The sequence below is a fragment of the Rosa rugosa genome, chromosome 2 (genome assembly GCF_958449725.1).
Source record: "Rosa rugosa chromosome 2, drRosRugo1.1, whole genome shotgun sequence".
In the NCBI taxonomy this organism is placed as follows: domain Eukaryota; kingdom Viridiplantae; phylum Streptophyta; class Magnoliopsida; order Rosales; family Rosaceae; genus Rosa; species Rosa rugosa.
Window position 1 is genome coordinate 40280820 of NC_084821.1, and position 22257 is coordinate 40303076.

Below are 22257 nucleotides of genomic sequence, written 5' to 3' on the forward strand. Positions count from 1 at the left end.
GTATCACTAGGATTAGGGTTTCGCTCTTAGTGCCCTCCCTTTAGGGTGCGACTATAATTGGACTCTAGAATAAGCTCTGTTTCGATGAGGTCATGAAACCTTGTGATCCGTCCTGCAGTAACATCGACTCTATAGTTCTTAGCAACTATCAAAGCAGAGACAGGGAAGTTAGAGAGAGTCCTCTCAATCAGCATCACATCTATGATCACTTTTCCACATTATTAAATTAGGATTCAATGTGAAGTGCTTCCAAGTTGTAGTCAAAAACTATCTTGAAGTCACAGAAGCGGAGATTATGCCATCTCACTTCTAGGTCAGGAAGTAGGGAGTCATGGACGTTGCCAAAGCGTTCTTCAAGTGAGACCCATAGCCTTTTGGGGTCTTCTTCATTTAGACACTCGTACTGGAGCTAATCATTCATATGACAAGCCATTGGGATGACGGCTTTCGCCTTATTTGTCTCCAAGGCTACTCTATTTGCTTCCGAAGCTTGAGCTTGCTCAATAGTTAGCACATCCTGGCTAGGCTCAAGAATCATATCCAGGATTCTTTGGACCTTGAGATGCTAGTGGACATCACGAACCCACTTGTGATATCCAGAGCCAGTTGTTCTCAATGAGCAAAGTCCAGTTTGTTCAGGTTACTTATCCTGAAAGAGAACAAAAAAAGGGTTATTTTAGGAGCGAAAAAGCTACAGCGAAAACAAATGAAATTTCTGAGCGTAGTCGCTCCCAAGAAATTCGATTCCAAGAAGTATTGGATTAGATCGAAACAATGACGTATGTGGCCGATCATATATTCTCAACAAACTGTAACTTTGGATGTTTCAACAAGCTCCAAGCTTGGAGATAGCACGAACTCCCACAGTTCGGCTTAGGTCTCCTCATGAAAGAAGAAAGGGGGGGGTAGAATAAGGGAAGTTGCAAGTCCCTGAGAAAAGAAAAGAATTAAAAATACCTTGTTTTGAAGTCGCCGGAAAATTGACCGGAAAAAGGTCGTCTGAGGTTGCCGGTGGCCGAAGGTGGGTGTTCGACAAGGGGTCGATGAAGGGTCAGCGAAGCTGCGTAAGGCCTACTGAGTGCGGGTGCGGTGCTGTGTAGGGCTGTGCATGCACATGCGTATGAAAGGCTGCTGCGCGAGGCTGCTGAGGCAAGGTTAGCAACTGCACTGGTAAGGCTAACAGGCTGCCCTGGCGTGCATCTTGTGTTGCAGGGCTGCGCGGGGGCGCTGTCAAGGCTAACCTTCAACGCTAGTGAGGCTAACATGATGGTGTTGTCATGGGAGGGCTGTGGCGGAGCGAGGCGAGGCTAACCACAGTGCAGAGAGGCCAGGGGCAAGCAGAGGCAGGAGGAGTGCGCAAGCGAGACTAACTGGCGAGGTTAACCAGACCGGTTCAGGTTTTTTGATGGTCTATTTGGGGCTTTTCCTGCCAGTTCTGGTGGTTCCGCTGTCAGTTCTGGGCTCCTGGGATCAGGGGCTACAAGGTGTCAGCAAAGATAGCTAGGGTTTGAAGGTTACGATTTTAGGGTTTCTTGCTGATAACGTGTTTTAGGAAAACTGAGATTGAGAGAGAATTTAATTGTACTTTCATTGATAATAAGGGTCTCTTTATATAGAGGACTACAAGTAAAAAATTTGCGTCTTGCAAGGTAAATGGATCATACAATGATTGGAATATCTCTATAATTATCGATAAGACTAATCCTATGAAAATACTTGGATGAAACGTTTTTCTGGGTTTCGGGGATTAATAGACACGTTGCAATCCTTACTGGGCAGAAATCAAAAAATTCACACGGAAAGCACAATTTTGGTTACGTAGTGAAAACTTCAATTTTGAGATTAAAAACACTGCGGGGCTCTTATTCTTGAAAACCCAAATAAAATCAATCAACTTATTGATGAAGGATATGGTTCTTTACAAACACATATAGCTCTCTATGCGGCTACAATCTCTAGACTCACTAGATAGGTGTTTGTCTTGAATCTTGACCTTCTTCTTTACTTGAACGATCTGCAAATAGCGTTCCATTTGCACCACCAATATAATTCTCTACTGATCTTGAGAGAATCAATGCATGTATATGAATGAACAATGAAACACTTAGACACGGAACAAGTGTTTCATGGACTCCTGTGGAATTCTTTCTAAGCAAGCAAGACACATAATAATTCTTGTATCAAAATCCCTACACAATCAACGCTGCTTTTCTGAATATATTGAGGAGAAAATAAATTCTCAACAATTAAGACTTAACCCCAATTGGATTCCTACTAGGAAATATCTTTTAATAAATGATATCCAATTAAAATATAAAAAAATCCTAAATCACTTAGGACTTCAAAAGCATGATTTTATTAGTTGGAAAATATCTTTGTAAAATAAAATCTAAAAACCAAAAGATACTTTCCAAAAATGGACTCCCAAAAACGTAGGGTTGACTAGGACTGACTAGGGGATTGCAACACATGTTGCAATCCCGTGCTTATGCATGAGATGCAATTACCAGAAATTCTCCGAGATCAATTTTGATGAACTTTGTAGGCTTCTTCAGTGTTTTGTATAGGCATGCCAATACATCAACTGTAAACCTTGTACTTACATCCTATTACAACTCAGACAAGTAATCAGAATTTGGGCTAGACGCACAAACTAGGTGTCACATCCTAATTTAGAAACACATGATCCCATTAGGATCAATCAAGAATTTGAAGATTTATAGTTGCAACAGACTTCCATATATATTGTCATCGTGTGTAATGTTTTGAAAGTTGCTAGAGAAGTTGAAGTATATTTGGATGATGACGTCTTTGAAGCGGTTCAGACCGAAGAGCAATAATTGGTGTTTCACAATAATGATTATTATGAAGAAAACTATGCACAAGTAACATCGATCAATGACGATTTCACAACTCTAACATAAAGGTATGAGATTGGCAATGTAAAGGGTAGCGTGATCTGTCAACTTTTTCAATTAGCCAAATCCCAAATTGATCGAGAAAGGAAGCCAACCTTGCCAAAATAAGTAAGATATGCATGAAAGGAGACTCTGGATGTGCTCCTGACCTCCTGCATGCACCAGATTATTATGATGATTAACAAATCCAGAGCTTATTAGTGTTTACACAGGTTGTTCTTATTTTACCATGACCTAACTCAAGCAGATAAAAAAAATATGCACATGGTCGCAGTTTGGGTAAAAAAGAAATCACAAATTCACCATTCACCCATATAAACATGAGAAACAAGTAAAACTCATACTATACATATATACAAACAATGCTTTATTAATTCTAACTTATTGTGAGAAGCAACTAAATAGAACAATCCCTCACATAGATCTAGTGGAAAAAAAAAAAAAAAACCCTAGCGAAACCTCTCTCTCCCTCTAGAACGCTGTTGGCTGCGTAGGTACCTGTCCGGCTGCTCTCCGGCGTTGGCGACAGCCTCTGGCCTAGCCAGCGCACGTTTGGGTGTGGCTGGACGGGTAGTTTAGTTTCGGAGGCGGGCTTCAGGCTCAGAGGATGAGATCGGTGGGTGTTTCTACCTCCTCTCTCCCGGTTGAAGATAGTGGATGCGTCGCGGCGGTGGGATGGGATTTGAGCGGGCATGCGACCTCGCCGGGGCCGAGCGATGTCTGGTGGTGGTTGGCGGTCGGCGGGCTGGGTTATGGTTTTACTATTATTGGTTGGTTGGCTGTCGATGGTGATCAGATGTTGGTTTGGATCTTCAGGCAGAAGCAGTTTGGTGTGGGATCGGGATCGCGGTCACTTGTCGTTGGTCGGGCGGCGATGGTGTCGTGTTGATTGATCCGATGCCACTAGTTGGGAGGCGGGGGTGGAGGCGCGGCGAGGTGATCTACGGCTTGGGCCGGGAGGGCTGAGTAAGGCCCACCTTCTAGTTTTGACCAGAGGTTTGGGCACTGGTTGTGGGCCTTTTTGGGCTGAAGTTTGGGTTGGGGTTCCTCTTTGGGCCAGGCCTTGTGGTTTTCTTTTTTGGGTCCTTGACCCAAAGCCCCAAAATCAGCTAAAATTGTCCCACTTACCCCAGCAACAAATTTTAATTCCCATTAACCCAATTTGAAGCAAAATGACAATTTTAGCCTTGGCCTAATTAAAAATGACATTTTATCACACTCATCTCTCTCTTCCCCACCTCCTCCCCGGCACAATTCTCTCTCTCTCTCTCCCCCCCCTCCCCCCCCCCGATGCGGCGTCGAACTCCGGCATCACGCTTGAAGCTCCGGTCGGAGCTACCTAAAGACGACCAAGAAGCTCCGGCTTGCCTGAATCAGTTCCGGCTTGCCTAAATCACAGACGAAAAGCGCCGGCTTGCCTGAAGACGACGAAGAAGCTCCGGTCGGAGCTGACTCGCCGGTGGCGAACTCGGATCTCGATTTGAACGTCATCGTTTCTCTCCACCCTATCTCCAGCACGACTCCTCTCTCTCTCTTGCAGATTCCGACAATCCGGTCTCCTCGCAACAGCAACTGAGGGTTTCGATATGATATTCAGACATCTGTGTGCTCAACTGAGAGTCTGCAACCGGGAAAAACCGGCGAAGAAAGGTGCAGCGGTGGGTGGCCAAATCAGTTTTTTTTTTTTTTTTTTTTTTTTTTTTTTTTTTTTTTCCGGGTCTAATTTCAGTTTCGGGAGAAAGAACAAGAAGAAGGCAAATTGGACTGTAGGTGGGAAAGGTCGGCGAATAAGGTTCTGGAAGTCACTGGACGAACAGAAACAAAGAACAAATAGAGGTGCGAAAGGTCTTCGTGTAGGAAGAAAGAAGAAGATTGGATATCAGAGGGTGGAAAATAGACTAGATATGAAGGCGTAAAGGGCAAATCAAATCAAATCAAAATGGTGCTACTTCAGTTTTGCAACAGAAGGCCTGAAAGGAAAGAAAACAGGAAAAATAGACGTATATTGCTCCCCAATAGACGTCTATTGGGGGGCAATATACGTCTATTGGGGAGCAATAGACATTTGAATTGATGTAATCTACTCGTTTTTTTGCTTAATCAAAATTTTATTTATCTAATTTTACAAAGATTAGTTCTTATTCTGGCTATCGAAAGTTCTATTGGGGGGCAATAGACGGCTATTGGGGGGCAATAGACGTTTTGAATTGATGTAATCTCCTTGTTTTTTTTCTGTAATCAAAGTTTTATTTGTCTAAATTTAGGGAGATTAGTTCCCATTCTGGCAATTGAAAGTCCTATTGGGAGGCAATAGGCTTCTATTGGGGGGCAATAGACGTATATTGGGGGGCAATAGAGGTCTATTGCCCATCCATTAGGGGCAAAAAAATTTTCCGGTGAGATTTTCAGCAAATTCCGGTAGGCGGCAGCCGGTGACCGGATTCCTGCGAAAGTTGACCGGATTCCGGCGAAAGTTGACCGGATTCCGGCGGCCGGTGACCGGGCTCCGGCGAAGTCTCCTATGGTTTCTCTCTCTTCCATTTTCTCTATCTCTCTCTCTAAGTAACAAAGGGGTGAGGGGTAAAATGGTATTAAAAAAAAAATTAAAAACAAAAAAAAAAAATTAATGGGGTATTAGGGAAGACTCCCTTAGAGTGTATTGGGTAAGAGAGAATTAAAAAAACTTAATGGGGTAAGTGGGAAAAAAAACCCCTAGAAATGGGGTAAATGGACAAAACCCCTTCTTTTTTTCTAGTTTAGTTTATTTTTGGGAACCCTAGGTTAAAATTACTCTCTATTTTGTTAGGGAACTACGCACTTTCGTGCCTCTGGCAAATCCTCTAGAGTAGTAACAACGGAGGATTCTCGAGATAAGGGCAAAAGGAAGCTTTTGGTTCCCGGGTCTCCTTGCCTAGCTACTACTTGAAATTAAGTTCTTTTCTATTTACTTCTTAGTTCTCTCTAGTTGTACACCAATTAAGGTCTCTAGGCGACTAAGTTTACTTTTCAAAGAGAGGCTTGTAGTGAGGATTTGATCTCTTGTATGTAGGCTCACAAAGTGAGCGCATGTGTTTAGCAGTGAAGGTCACCTGTCCTTTGTCTGGTAGCTTAGACCATTTATGATTTTGGTGTAAGACAGTATTGGATGTACGAGCCTTCTGGCCATGGATATTTGAATGAAGTTATCTCCTTTTCTCAAAAAAAAAATAAAAAATTCTAACTTATTGTGAGAGAAAATTAAAGAAGCAAATCATATTAGCATATTAGACTGCATAGAAGAAAAAAATTGGGGAAACAGAAGGCTGGGGACTCCTAGCTAAAGTGAGTGGTCTATAATCAATCATATATATTTCTGTAATACGGGAAGAGAGAAGCCAAGTAACCCCTTGGGAAAAGCTCTTGAGTTCTCTTGTAATGTAGACATTCGTATTGTCACTAGGAATGGGGGGAGCAGTCATTCTCGGGTAAACTTAACCTTATTTTTAGAATTTGCGGATACCGTCACTTTAAATTAAGACTACATATCTTATAGGTCACACACTCACACTCTTAATATATGATTCCTTTAAAACTTTAGTCAAATCAGAAACTATTTAGCAATTTGATTACCATTTCAGTTTTATGCGACACTATGTATTTGTCTGTAATATTTCACCATTTTGATATACCAAATGGTTACCAACGTGGATGAAATTTTGCAGAATTACTTATAAAGTCGACATCTATTGTGTGATTATCGATTGAGAAAATCCACACTTCTTGATGTAGGGAGTGTATGTTTAAATGTTACAAAAGTTCTTTCTCTCCCTAGTGAGATGTTCTTGAGATTTAGGGTTGCCTGAAGTTCTTTAATGCAATGACATGCTTGCAAGAGTAGCAAGTTTAGTAACCTCGTCTCTCAAATTGAACTAAGGAGATCTATGTCATTTAGACTAAATGATCTAATTTTTCTTTTTTTGAAAGAAAAAAAAAATTCATTCAGGAAGGCACGAATGGGCTCATTTGACATCGAAAGACTAAAGTTGAAATGCTGGTAACCATTTGTGCTTTAGAAAACCCAAATTGAATGTGGGCCGGGCTATAACATCAATGCTTGGAGTCCTTAACCTAGGAGTATTCGCTTTGAGAGCATTTCCTTTCGACCTTCTCTGTCTCTGTATCAGCCGCTGCAGTCTCTTCAGTCATCGTTTCTCATTGAAGCTCTGCTCTCTTTTATCTACTCTAACACGGTAAACTTATCTTCTAACTCTCTCTCTCTCTCGCTCTACACTTTTCAGTGAATTCTTTACTGTGCTGCTAGCACCCATATGAGCTTCAGATACTCACAAACTTAATGCCATGTACCCCTTTTCAATCTTAGTTTCTATACTTTTGGTTGACATTTTTTCATTTTCATATTCATTTCTTGGATTTCATGATGTTGTAATGCTCATCAGGGATTTTTTTTTTTTTTTTTTTTTTTTTTTTGTTCTTGCTGTTTGAATGTAAGTGTAAAAGTTCAGGGTTTTATGCAAAACACTATGAAAAACTAAGACTCAAATAAGAATACCATCATTACCATGGCCATGCTCAATCTTTTTAATTGTTTTCCCAAGTATTTTATGTACCCAGTTATTATTATTATTATTATTTTTGCCAAGGAAAAAAGCAAGTTATTTTGTCAAATTACATATAAACTTTACTTGAGATCATTGTCATTGGAAATTAATTAGAAGATAACTGTTAGCGATCATCAAAAACTGTTCACATAAACAAATGGTGGTGTTAGTAGTTTGCCAGATTAAAAAGTTTTGGACTTGGGAGTACGAGCAAATTGTTTTTATATAAAATTTATGTTGAGTTCTCTATTTGGGCAGAGATGAAGGTTGTTGCTGCATATCTTCTGGCTGTTTTGGGAGGGAACACCAGCCCCTCAGCTGATGATGTGAAGAATATTCTTAGCTCAGGTAACTTCTATTAGAAGAATCCTTTTAGACATTCTTTATAATTATCTTTTCTTTTCTTTTATTATTTTTTTTTTTTTTTGCAATTGTAGATTGCTAATTATTTTCGTTGTTTATAATAAGTATAGAATATTTTGTTTTCTTTAACTATGCTATGTCATTTTTCAATCATACTTTCAACTGTGTTCTCAAAAGAAAGATAAATTTAACTTTGTTATATTAAATTGGTGTTTACTTTCTTAATTGATTTAGATGTGGGGGCTTCTGTCCTCAGGGCTGAGCACCTTAGAGTTTGAATCTTGATTTTCCCCTTTGAATAATAAGTTTCATCTTTATTGAATATTTGCAAATGATTTTGGAAGTATTTGCTTAAAATTTAATGCGTAGTTCTTGCCTTTTGTGCATAGTAACTTGATTCTAGGCTGGAACATTGGCAATGTCCTCTTTCCAGATTATAGAGGAAAAGAATGGCTTGAATGTGGTTTTCCATGGGATTGTTTGTTGGAGCACCAAAGTGTTAGTGGTTGCTGAAACATTTTTGCAATTGCATGTGGTTAAAAAAACATTTTCTGTTTACAGTTGGAGCTGAAGCTGATGGTGATAGGATTGAGTTGCTATTGTCCCAAGTAAAGGGCAAAGATATTACTGAGCTAATTGCGTCTGGAAGGGAGAAGTTGGCATCTGTTCCCTCTGGGGGTGGTGCAGTTGCCGTTGCTGCACCTGCAGCTGGTGGTGGTGGTGGAGCAGCTCCTGCTGCTGCTGAGCAGAAAAAGGAGGAGAAGGTAGAAGAGAAGGAAGAGTCTGATGATGTAAGTATTTCTGTTCTTTTTCAAATATAGCTGGAGTTTGTACCTTGATTCTCAATTGGTTTTGAATGTTTATAATTTGTTGACTGGTTATATTATCTTGCTGCAGGATATGGGTTTCAGCCTTTTCGACTAAGATATTCTCTTTTATGGTGTTTTGCTTTTATCAAGACTTAAGACAACTCCATTACGATTTTAGATCAATCAAATGTTACTAAGTTTTCAGTTTGTAGTTGGATATGGCTCTAGATCTCTATAATTTTTTATTTTTGTTTACATATTAAGGTTGATTTTTGAATTTCATCTTTTGGTGTCATCACTTATGAGTGCTTGCTATTGGTCGGTGTAACTGTGTATGATGATTAACGTTTGCCTGCACTGCCTCCCATGGGCAATGTTTGCCGTCTGTTTTTTTTTTTTTTTTTTGAATTGGGGGAGGTTAGCGTTAGAAAGTTAGCAACACACACACCCTTCAGGGGGTATCCCAACAAAGCTGGACTAAGCCCTTCCGAACGCCATGGGGCATTAAGCACCCATTAGCTGGCCACCAAGGCCTCATGGGGATTCGAAAGCCATATCTGGGGATTCCAGACTGAGACCTTCTACCACCCCACAAAGCTGGACTAAGCCCTTCAGGGGGTATCCCAACAAAGTTGGACTAAGCCCTTCCGAACGCCATGGGGCATTAAGCACCCATTAGCTGGCCACCAAGGCCTCATGGGGATTTGAAAGCCATATCTGGGGGTTCCAGACTGAGACCTTCTACCACCCTACTATCCCTACTATATGATTGAAGCTTTGAGATGCATACCATTTGTCCCCACGTGCATTCAATAGTACGCTACTGACTGCCTGGTTAAACCAACCAGGTTCTTCAAGAGTTTAGGGATTAAGTTTGTCACACCCCAAACCCGAGACCAATATTATACTGAAATATGGTACCCGAATTCGTGATGTGGGTTATTACAAATAAAACTTCCTCAATGGATAAATTAAAGTAAAAGAATTTGCAAATAAGTCTGAATAATACTTTTATTAGAAATTGAAATTATTATTTTTACAATACTAAAGCTGAACAAAATATATTACATTATTTCTTTTGAGAAAGCGGTAGAAAATAAAACATTCATTTATTTAGAGAATCGCCCCATTTTCCCCAAGCGTCTAATCGCTACCTGAAAACAAGAAGGTGTAGCATCATGAGCAACACAAGCCCAGTAAGTACACAACATACATTCTTATATTAATGTGTCTTATAGGAAATCAAAGTGAATAACCAAGTAAAAATGTACCGGGAACCATTTATATGTTCATACGAATTCTTAAATATGTATATGTATACGCACAATACACACACACATATATACAAATATATTCATCCGTGTGAATGGTTTATAATAAATCATATAGTCACATCTCCTTATTGAACCAACAATATATTGCAGCATTAATATGTGAAATAACCTCAAAGAAATGCATGCTCAATTCTCTTTTTCACTTATCATCGTAACATATTAATAATATATCGCAGACAGATATTTGATCGAAATAATATAAGTACACTTCTCTTCTTAGTGAATTTTCGGATTAACTGGTAATAAATCATAAATACAAGTGCTAGGGTCCAACGTACTATACCCAAAGCACGAGTAAGCCAGGTTGACCGGTAACAAATCATAAATCCACGTGCTAGGGTCCATAATACCAAAGCACGGGTAAGCCGCAGCATACAGAGGACAAATCCAAAGTATGTATACTCAAGGAGAACACCTCTTTCCTAAGAGTATAATAGTGCACTATCTGTAGGGACTAGGGCCCAGGCTAACTCCTCATAACACCAAAACACATTTACCAGTAATTCACTTAAGCACGGGGTAATACTAATCACTCGGCTTCACAATTGTACTTTTCAAACATAATCAAATCCTCAAAATACAATCTTTATGAATTATAGATCGTAATATATATGTATATGTACACCCACATAAAGAGACATATACTTAGGAATAATCTCATATGAAAACATATGTAACATAATTGTATAACACAATTAAGTAAATTCACTAGCAAACAACATAATTACAAATAAGCTTATACATAATTGAAATCAAGTAAAATATGTAATAATAAAGCACAAGCATTAAATGAATAACTATACACAATTTAAGAAAATTATATTATAGTTAGTATTTCAGTTCTTATGTCCAAATCCATTGAAGTTCATCAACCGTGTTCATGTTTCTCCGATTAGAGTCATCAAACTTCAAGATGTGTTATATTGTCCATCACAAGTCCGAATTAGTCAAATGAGTACACCATTTCAAAGGGTTTTTCACAAGGAATTCAATGGAATAAGTCATGTAGTCCAGATCAGAGGGATATAGTCCAGAAATGGTGAAGAACCATAACAGTGCGGAAACCGATATTTTTGATACTGACCTTTGGTGTTTAAGTCTTTACGTTCCGTGTATTTTACCATTAATTCTCAAACTCTCCAGATCACAAGTAGAGGTCCTAAGCTTCAAATTTATATAAAGTTTGTAGAAAACGGATAAGAAATGAGGGAGATATGAATTTTTGAAGTTGTGATGGCTGTATGAGATTTCCAGCGAGTTTAAAAGTTGAAAACTTTGATTAGCCATAACTTCTTCATTTCTTAACCTTTTTTAGTGATTCAAAAGCCTAAACTGAAGAACTTTTGATGAGGAATTTAATACTGTAAATATTTTTAACAAAACAGACTTTGTTATATACGAAAATACAGGTTTGCAGCAAAGCAGATCCTTTTCCATTTTATCATTGATTATGTAGTTTGATAAATCTTAAAGACAAAAGAATATAGAAATGTATTCATGTACTTACTTAAGGAACTCAGAAGGTCTTGTGATCAAACTTTGGACTTCTTTCACAAAAGGTTCACAAAAGGAAACTTCTTAAGGGAAATAGGATGAAGGATTTGTGTGAGAAACTTTTAGTTGGGTTTTCTCTTCAACTAAGGGAGTTTTTTGATCAAATTTTGCATTTGATCTTCAAGTTGAGTATGATCAGATCATAATGATATATATAGGCTAGAATTAAGCACTAAGATAAGTGAGTGACTAATATTGTAATGCAAGTGGCTAATCCACTAGTTAGGTTAAATGATTAAAAAGAAGAGTAAAATTAAAAGAGTAGTAAAAGAAAGAAAACATAAAGCAGCTTTGCCAATTATATATATATATATATATATATATATATATATATATATATATATATATATATATATATATATATATATACATGCACACATCCATAAATATATAGATACACATTTACCTAATTGATAAGTAAAGAACTTTAGTGCTTTCTTAAGGTAAAAAGAAAATATCAATAATTAGTACTAAAATGACATGCATCATAAAAATAATATGGATGAGAGTCTTGAGCTTAATAACAAAGTAAGACATTTCGAATATAACTAATAATATAGTACTCTATAGTTGACACTAATTTTCGGGTTATTACAAAGTTGCTCCTTCTTTTGTTGAGCCCACTTAGATTAACTTGCATTCTAATACCTAGACCTGTAAATGGACCGGATTTTGATCCGGACCCACTCCAGATCCGTGACTATTTGACGGGTTTGGATGGAATATTTTGATCCGTTGATCCGTTAATGATTCGAATCCGTTAATCCGTTTAATAAACAGATCGGATTTGGATTTAGGTCGATCCGATCCGTTAATGATTCGACCCGTTTTCGTAATAATAAAATATTATTTTTTATTAATATATTATTTTTTAAAAAAATATATATATAATATATAAAATATAAAATATTAAAGATTTCTAATATAAGTTTTTTGCAGAAATCGAAGAGGCAGTCTTCGTAAACGGTAAAACACTAAAACGGCATCAGTCCATCAACTAAGAGGAATCAATAAAGGCTTTGCATATTTAGTTTACCAAAAAGTTAGTAGAAGCATCAAGACTCATACCCATCTCCTTATCTCCTGAGTCCTGACGTCTCTCAAAGAAAGAAGAATCCTGCCCATATCCTTCTACATACAATTGTTTAATCAAGGTCAACTTTCACTATCAAACTATTGATCTCGAAAGAAAGGTATATATCTTCTTTACAGTTTCTTCAATTTTTTCATCAATAGACTACAAAAGATTGGTTTCCCTCTCGAAAACGGAAAAGTAAGTTTGATTAGTATTTGTTTGTGTTCAGGATTTGTTGCTGATTTTCTCATTGCACAGAGGTTTATTTTGTTATGTTTCTTTTTGAAGGATCTGTTTCACACTTCCAAGAAGAAGAAATGCCAAGATGAAATTAGGTCCCTTTGATCCAAAGATATGCAAGTGCATATATGTTTTTATTACGCTGTTGCTTTCCAGCTAATGTTTTACTATTGTTTGTTAGTTCAATCAATAGTGCAATAGTTGCTATGTACTGCAATGATAATTCTTTTTTTTTCCTCCCTTCTTTGCCTTTTGAACATTTTTTTCTTCGCCATAAAAACAAACTAACTTTTTCTTTGTTTTTACAGGTTTTGATTCGTATTCAAATTGTGTGCAAAGTATTAAGACTTAAGAGCTGATGAAATTGAAGCCAAACTATTGCTTTGAAAGTATTTTGGTTACCTTAATTTATCGGTGTAAGGAATATTTTGATAATGTAATTTTACTTTTGGTAATACTCTTCATGTAGATCATGTTATTTTAATATTTTATTAATATCTTATGAGGTATCATGATATAAATTTAATATTACTATTTAAAATTTAAAAATATTTGAAATTATAAACGGATCGGATTAGCGGATCGGGTATCTGTTAATCCGACGGATACGGGTTTGGATCGAGGTATCAATGATCCGCCGGGTTAACGGAGCGGGTTTGGATCAAATTTTTTTTTTAGTAAACGGATTTGGATTTAGATCGATCAAATCCAAACCCGGTCTATTTACAGGCCTACTAATACCTTAGATTAAAACCATAACCATTGAAATCAAAATGAAGGCTACGTTCCCATATGTTTAAGATTAGCTAATGCGTCAGTGTGTAATGCAATAGATTTGAGTAATGTAGGACTGTGCTAGTAAACTCAAAAGAAGTTATGAATTTTTTTTTTGTTTTACCTCTCTTCTTATTCTCTCATCTCTTAAGGAGACTTGAAACTCGTAAAAAATAAGACAAGTTGAACCCACAAGTAAAGGATTGGAATATATCTGCGAAATTTTTGATTATATTAATGTTTTTTGGAATGACTGATATACCATAAAGAGAAAATATTTTATGTTGGACTAATTTCAGTTTACCCCCCTGAGGTTAGGGGTCATCATCATGTTAGTCCCTCGAGTTTCAATTTAATCAGTAACACTCTTGTACTATCCAAATTCATCAGCCGTGTCCAATTTCTACTATTCCATCCAATTTGGACCGTTAAGTCTGACTTTTGAGGGCTAAAATGGTCATTTCAAGACAAAAAAAAAAAAAAACAAAACAAAAAGTTTTTTTTTTTTTTTGCATTTTTTTTTCTGTTTTTTTTTTCATTTACATTTTTTTTTTTCCTTTTTTTTTTTTTCTTGTTTTTTTTTTCTTTTTCTTCACTTATTATTATTATTATTTTATAATTTTGTCTTCAACCTATACACCACAAGTTATAATAGGTTTATAAAAAAAAACTCTAGGTGGTCAAAAAGCCGCTCGCTGGTCTACAATATTTGTGATATATCTCCGATAAAGCAAAGAATTTTAGGACATATCTGTAAAATATAATAGGTTTATAAAGTGAAGAATTTTAGGATATATCCCCAATAAAGTGAAGACATATCTATAAAATATGATTAAAAAAATTAATACATATATTTCTTCACTTTATTGGGGATATATTCTAAAATTCTTCGCTTTATCGGAGATGTTCCACAAATATCGTAGACCAGCGAGCGAAAAATTTTAGGATATATCCCCAATAAAGTGAAGAAATATCTGTATTTATTTTTTTAATTGTATTTTACAAATATTTCTTCACTTTATTGGGGATATATCCTATTATTCTTCACTTTATAAACCTATTATATTTTATAGATATATTTTACAAATATATCCTAAAATTTTTCGCTTTATCGGAGATATATCACAAATATCGTAGACCAGCGAGTGACTTTTTAACCACCTAGAGTATTTTTTTTTTGTTTTTATAAACCTATTATAGGGTTTATTTGTAACCAGCCAGCGAAAAATTTAGGATATATTTGTAAAATATATCTATAAAATATAATAGGTTTATAAAGTGAAGAATAATAGGATATATCCCTAATAAAGTGAAGAAATATTTGTAAAATATGATTAAAAAAATAAATACAGATATTTCTTCACTTTATTGGAGATATATCCTAAAATTCTTCGCTCGCTGGTCTACAATATTTGTGGAACATCTCCGATTCTCCGATAACGTGAAGAATTTTAGGATATATCCCCAATAAAGTGAAGAAATATATGTATTTATTTTTTTAATCATATTTTATAGATATTTCTTCACTTTATTGGGGATATATCCTAAAATTCTTCACTTTATAATCCTATTTTATTTTACAGATATATCCTAAAATTCTTTGCTTTATCGGAGATATATCACAAATATCGTAGACTAGCGAGCGGCTTTTTGACCACCTAGAGTTTTTTTTTTTGTTTTTATAAACCTATTATAACTTGTGGTGTATAGGTTGAAGACAAAATTATAAAAAAATAATAATAAGTGAAGAAAAAGAAAAAAGAAAAAAAAATTAAAAATGGAAAAAAAAAATTTAATGAAAAAAAAAACAGAAAAAAATGCAAAAAAAAAAAAAAAAAAAAAGAATTTTTTTTTTGTCTTGAAATGACCATTTTAGCCCTCAAAAGTCAGACTTAACGGTCCAAATTGGACGGAATAGTAGAAATTGGACACGGCTGATGAATTTGGAGAGTACAAGGGTGTTACTGATTAAATTGAAACTCGAGGGACTAACATGATGACGACCCCTAACCTCAGGGGGGTAAACTGAAATTAGTACTTTTATGTTTTACCGTTTCTGCAAAATTTCTTTGATATTGTCAAATATCTTCTATATATAAGATATTTATGATATATTCCGATAAAATGAAGAAATATCTGTAAAATCTGACAAGAAAAACAAAAACTCAAAAAGTTAATCAGTCATTCTCATTATGGAATATGGAGATTATGTTGGGGTGCAAAATTTAAAGAACGGTTTAGGAAATTGCTTAATAGAGAGACAACGCAACCTGTATGGGAAAAATGTGTCGAGGTGAAACCTCTTAAAGAGGATTTGACGGAGGCGAAATTCCTTCAAGGCGAATCCAGGTGAGGAGTAATTCTCTTGAAAGAAATCTGGGTGAGAAGTAATCCCCTCAAATGGAATTTGGGTGAAGAGAAATCCCCTCAAGACAAATATGTCAGATATTCTCTGGAATTCGTACAATATAAGGAAAACAGTCGACAACTTTAAAGAGAGTCATAGATATCATATTCATCACTACAATTTGAACTATACGAGTCATATATCATGGTTTGATTATTGTACTTTCATATATAAACGAGCTACTTTTCAACCACACAGAGTCTCTTTTTAGATGTATATGAAATTGACATTCATATATATTTATATGTAAATCCAATAAATTGACTCTTTTAGAAAAAAAAAAAATTCTTTTTCATAATATCTCAGATATTTTTGATATTTTTATTTTTCAAAATTTCAATAAATATATAAAAATCAATATTTTAATCCTTGCCTTCAAGATTAAAAAATAGGCCATTAATAAACGAAAATTCACAAGCAGTATGAGTTTGTATTGTCCAATACATTTATTAATTAGGTCAGCTTTAAATTTACATATATTCTGAGACGTTTAATTCATTGACCAGAATCCAACAATACGACCCATTGATAGCTCTAAGGTCCAAGTTGGGTCACTTTTCAAAACGAAAAGAAAAAAGGAAAAAAAATGAAGAACGAGTCGGGTCAGCTTTGGTAACATTCATGCCCGATTCGTCAGATGAACGGGGGCCCATTACTACACAAAATTTAGGCCCAACCGCTAAAACCCTATATACCATCCTCCATGCTCCCTTGTTCAGTTCTTTCCCATTCTCCTCCAGAAGCTGCAGGAGGACCAAGCAGGTAAAACTACCATACCCTCCTAGGGTTTTATTCCGCATCATCTTTAATTCTCCAGTCTTCCCCTTCCTCTTTAATTTCTAGGGTTTCAGTTTGTTTCTAGTTTTACACCAACACGCTGAAACGACTTCTGCTTAGCTTTCACGGCCGAAGTCAAAAACCCTTAATATCTAGTGCTCTCGATTTTGGGTCTTCATCAAAAGGTTGGTTAAATAAATATTTTTAGTGTGCTCATCCACTTCATCAAGTCTTTTAATTTTGCAAGTTATCTGTTGTTGTTAAGTATTATGTTCTGCCGTTATCTTATACTACCTTTAAGTTCAGATTTTCTATTTCTTAAGAAAATTTGCCTCAGCTTAGGATAGAAACAAGCAACAGTGATTCCGCCTATTAAAGTAACAGTTAGGTGAAAAACTTGGGCATGTTGAATGCTAGTTTTGTTTTTCTCATAAGTTTGAACAAGTTTTTCTAAGAAAAAGTGAATTTTGGACCCAAAAGTCAACATATGATATATTTGGCACTACCCTAGAAATGACTACCCTTATGAGTCTTTTCCCCTAAAGTTTGTGAACTTGGGAAAAATACCAACTTGGTTGATTGATTGGGTAAAATACATCATGATTTTGGGCAAACGGGCAAAACCCCTTAAAAAATAGGTCATTTAAAGGTTAACACACTAAGACACGATTTGATGCGGGAAGCGTGAACACGATAGTAAGAGGCTCCGTCAAGCGTTGAAAGCCATATGAGATAAGCTAGAATCCACTAGCAATTACGGGCACAGCCGTAAGAAACATAGAGAAACTTCTCTAATATTTGTGATAACTTGAATGAAAATTACAATCTAAGAGGTGCCTTATATAGGGCACATAGCATAAACCTAATACAACTAGAAAACATAAAGAACAATTTATTGTAGACTAAAACTAGGAAACCTAATTAAACCTAATTAAATAAAAATCAGAAATAAAATCCTAGATACTAAAGAATATTACGTTTGGAATCTCAGTCAAGATTTTGCTCGAGAATCCCGATATATCCAAAAGAGTAATTTATGATTAATTCTATCATTAAGAAGCCTATTTGAATATCAATTTCCAATATTCAAATTATTCTTCTTAATATGAAGACGCTTCTTTCTTTTCGAGATTCTTTGTTGAAATTGGTTAAAATCTCGTCCTACATCAGTCTCCTCCACTTGAAAAGAACTCGACCTCGAGTTCCTCTTGAATGCAGCTCGATCATTACTATGAATAAAACATGATAAGCCATCAACTTCAATATTCTCGAAATTAAAAGGTATCACCATGAATCCAATACCGTAGACAAGTTTAGAATAAGCATCTTGAAACTTGAACTCCTCCACTTGAAAAGGAATGGGCAATGACTTATCCTTGGGTTGATCTTGAACACAATTAGGCATGCATGACATGGATATCGATGTGATGAATGAATCAGCTTCCTTATCCTTAATGAGTTTCTCTTCAATCTTTAAAGTTGCTTCTTCATGTTCATTTTCACACACCTCATGATGGTCATTCTTGATGTTCTTCCTTCTAGGCTTGATTTTAATTTTGTGCGCCACCTAAATAAATATGTATTGTTTTTGCAATAACCACCTTGGACGCTTTCATGCCATGGTCTTCCAAAAAGCACATCAGTGTCGTCCATGTCAATCACATGACAAGTAATCTCTTCTTTATAAAATTTTCTCATATAGACAGGAACTTTACAAACGTCTGTTACTTGTGCATATTCATCCTCTCCAAATGGAATCCAGTATGGATCTCTTAGCTTTACTGTCGGTAATTGAAAATAATCCACAACTTTGTTTGCTACAAAGTTCTCTCGTAGACCACTGTCAATTATTACAGAGCATACCTTGTCTTTGATTGTACATGTAGTTCGGAAGTCGTCGTAATCTGGCGTCGTGAATATCCAACGTTCCATGTTTCTTCTTCTTTTTGTTTTTTGTTTTTTTTTTTTGGATTGATGAGGTTGTCCTAGGGCGAATCCCTTGGCGTGTTCCTCTTCAACGAAACTTTCTTTGATAGATACTCTACGACCAGCGTCGTTGAGGTTGGTGGTAGTGAACTTCTCCCTTGAATCGTCGTCTGCTAAGAAGCGGGCGATACCTTCTCTGATACCAAATGATGCGGGAAGCGTGAACACGATAGTAAGAGGCTCCGTCAAGCGTTGAAAGCCATATGAGATAAGCTAGAATCCACTAGCAATTACGGGCACAACCATAAGAAACATAGATAAACTTCTCTAATATTTGGGTTTTTATTGATAACTTGAATGAAAATTACAATTTAAGAAGTGCCTTATATAGGGCACATAGCATAAACCTAATACAACTAGAAAACATAAAGAACAATTTATTGTAGACTAAAACTAGGAAACCTAATTAAACCTGATTAAATAAAAATCGGAAATAAAATTCTAGATACTAAAGAATATTACGTTTGGAATCTCAGTCAAGATTTTGCTCGAGAATCCCAATATATCCAAAAGAGTAATTTATGATTAATTCGATCATTAAGAAGCCTATTTGAATACCAATTTCCAATATTCAAATTATTTTTCTTAATATGAAGACGCTTTTTTCTTTTCGAGATTCTTTGTTGAAATTAGTTAAAATCTCGTCCTACATCACGATTAATAAACAAAAATTCACTAGTGGTATGAGTTTGAATTGTCCGATACATTTATTAATTGAGTTAGCTTTAAATTCACATATTCTGAGACGTTTAAACAAGAATCCAACAATACGACCCATTGACAGCTCTAAAAAAAACTTCTGCCAAGTTGGGTCACTTTTCAAAAAATTGAAGAACGAGTCGGGTCGGCTTTGGTAACATTCATGCCCGATTCGTCAGATGAAGGGGGCCCATTACGACACAAAATTTAGGCCCAACTAGTCTCACGCTTTCGCTAAAACCCTAAATACCATCCCTCCCTGCTCCCTTGCTCGGTTCTCTCCCGTTCTCCTCCAGAAAGCTGCAGGAGGACCAAGCAGGTAAACCACCGTAAACCCTCCTAGGGTTTTATTCCGCATCGTCTTTATTTCTCCAGTCTTCCCCTTCCTCTTTAATTTGTAGGGTTTCAGTTTGTTTCTAGTTTCACACTAACATTCTGAAACGACTTCTGCTTAGCTTTCACGGCCGGAGTCAAAAACCCTTAATATCTAGTGCTCTCGATTTTGGGTCTTCATCAAAAGCTTGTTTCTTTTTGCCGTCCCTTTTCAATTCTGCTGATTAAGAAATATTAGTAATTTGGTACTGTTTATTGTATTACAATGCTAGATGGGTTGGTTAAATTGTGGTTTTAGGAGTCTGTTTATTTCATTATTTATGTTCAAAAGTATGAGACTGATTTTGTTTAAAGTTCTGAGGCTTAGAGCTACTACTCTTGAGATTCTCGTATATCGAATCGAACAATACGAACATGATCAATTTGTATATTGTGAGGCTGCTTAGGAGAACGTTTATTATGTCGTAAGTTATTTGATCTGTGTATTAGGTAGAAATGAGAAGTGCAAAATGCTAATTGGTTTATAAGTTGCACCCTGTGGTTGGTTTTGTACCATCTCATATTGTTCTTTCCTTTCTGTTATTATTTTTGGTTCCTTTCTGGTTAGTAGTTCCCTAATGATAGAGTTCTGTATTTTTTTTCCCGCAGATAATAGTACTACAATTACAGGACACAATGAGGTTGGAGAAGTGCTGGTTCTGTTCTTCAACTGTATATCCTGGGCACGGTATTCAGTTTGTTCGTAATGATGCAAAGGTAAATGTTGCATTACTTCTATCATAGGATACAACTCTACTGGGTCCATGTAATTGCCATGCATCGTTCGTGTTTTATTCCAAGTAACACATAATAACTTCTTATGCTTGGTGGCGGTATCAAATTTAACAGTAACTTGACAACATCTTTCTGAAGTCTGGAAATGTAACTAATTATGGTCCTGATACCTGAATATACTGGTGGTTCATTGCTACAATAAACTTCAATTAAAATTACTGTTAGGTTTAGCATAGATTAGTTTTCATTGGCACTATGCCATGCAATTTATTTGCAGTTCAAACATGAGATCTTGGTTTGACTTAATTTCTTGATCTATTAACCCAAATTCACGCAAGATATAGTTGTTCTGTTCTTTACTACTTATGGTTTGTGTTGAGAAACTGTCTGACTGCCATCTTTGACTATGGTTGCCTTTGCATTATCTACAGTAGCAACATGTGCAGCTCAATTTTCTGACAACCATTTCTCTTCTAGATTTTTCGATTTTGTAGATCTAAATGCCACAAGAACTTCAAAATGAAGAGGAATCCTCGCAAGGTGAAGTGGACTAAGGCCTATAGGCGGTTGCGTGGAAAGGATATGACACAGGTAACATTACCTGTTGCTTAATCTAATCCTAGTGATTATACTATTTAATAGGGAAGCGTGGTAACTTTCTGTTAGTCTTATATTACTCATTACATTTTTCCCCTCCAGGATTCAACTTTTGAGTTTGAGAGGAAGAGAAATAGGCCCGAGAGATATGATAGGAATCTTACAGAAAACACTCTCAAGGCCATTAAGAAGATTGATAAGGTTAGAGTCGACAGAGAGGCCAAGCACCATCAGAAGAGGTACTTTTCTTTTCAACATTGCAATCTATAGTAGGGAACAGAACGTCTTTTTTTTGTTATTCTCCATACTAAGAACTCTCATGGTAAATATTGATCAGGATGAAAAAGGACAAGAGACCCAAGATAAACATAGATGCACAGGAATTGAAACAGAGCCTCAACATGGTCAAAGCTCCCGATGCGCTTCGACAAGATCTGTTGAAAAAAGTCCAGGTCCAAAAGCAAGTGGACCAAACCTATGCAATGGAGGAGTAATTTTATTATTAGATGCCAGTTTTCAATGTCTTAATTTTGGCCAGCTTCAGGTTGTATCAAGCACCTATCTGTGTTTTCTTGTTGTTTTATTTTGCTTACATTTCATTCAGTACGTGGTTGATGATTTTAGTTATGTTTTCTTGAACCTATATCTGGGATAAACATTGATCATTAAATATGTGATATAGAAGAGTTTTCAAATCTGAAACATTGGGAGCTTCTATTGTTGGCTTTATAGAACTTTCTGCAGTGGGATTGCTAATTGTTAACTCAAGTAAAATATCAGTGGGATTGCTAATTGTTAACTCAAGTAAAATATGCACAATCGTTGCATCTTTATTCATGCATGATATCTGAACTGGACCCAGATATTTGTATTTTTTATTTTTGTGCTAATTGTTGAAATTGATGTACTCTATTTTTTGTTTCTTCTTTATTGCCAAAATTACCTTTTGTTTCACTCACTTGAAATCCCAAAAATCAGTATCCTCATCTGCCACACAATCCAACCATCTCCTTGTCTCA

The 22257-nt window shown here is 36.1% G+C and overlaps 2 protein-coding genes across 3 annotated transcripts; both read left to right on the forward strand.

The window, feature by feature from the left end:
- Window positions 1-6992: 6992 nt before the first annotated feature.
- LOC133732379 (large ribosomal subunit protein P2B-like) lies at window positions 6993-8970 on the forward strand. The gene is made up of 4 exons (XM_062159919.1): window positions 6993-7147; window positions 7775-7864; window positions 8441-8670; window positions 8777-8970. Exons 2-4 carry the CDS (start codon window positions 7777-7779, stop codon window positions 8801-8803), a joined length of 345 nt encoding a protein of 114 aa, XP_062015903.1. The 5' UTR covers window positions 6993-7147; window positions 7775-7776; the 3' UTR covers window positions 8804-8970.
- A 7840-nt stretch (window positions 8971-16810) lies between these two features.
- Window positions 16811-21940, forward strand: LOC133731973 (probable ribosome biogenesis protein RLP24). Of its 2 annotated transcripts, none has more exons than XM_062159425.1 (5): window positions 16811-16834; window positions 20516-20623; window positions 21119-21232; window positions 21341-21477; window positions 21576-21940. In XM_062159425.1, exons 2-5 carry the CDS (start codon window positions 20543-20545, stop codon window positions 21730-21732), a joined length of 489 nt encoding a protein of 162 aa, XP_062015409.1. In that variant the 5' UTR covers window positions 16811-16834; window positions 20516-20542; the 3' UTR covers window positions 21733-21940. The 2 variants fall into 2 exon arrangements, with proteins under 2 accessions (XP_062015409.1, XP_062015408.1); XM_062159424.1 differs by lacking the exon at window positions 16811-16834 and adding an exon at window positions 19717-19853.
- Window positions 21941-22257: the final 317 nt, after the last annotated feature.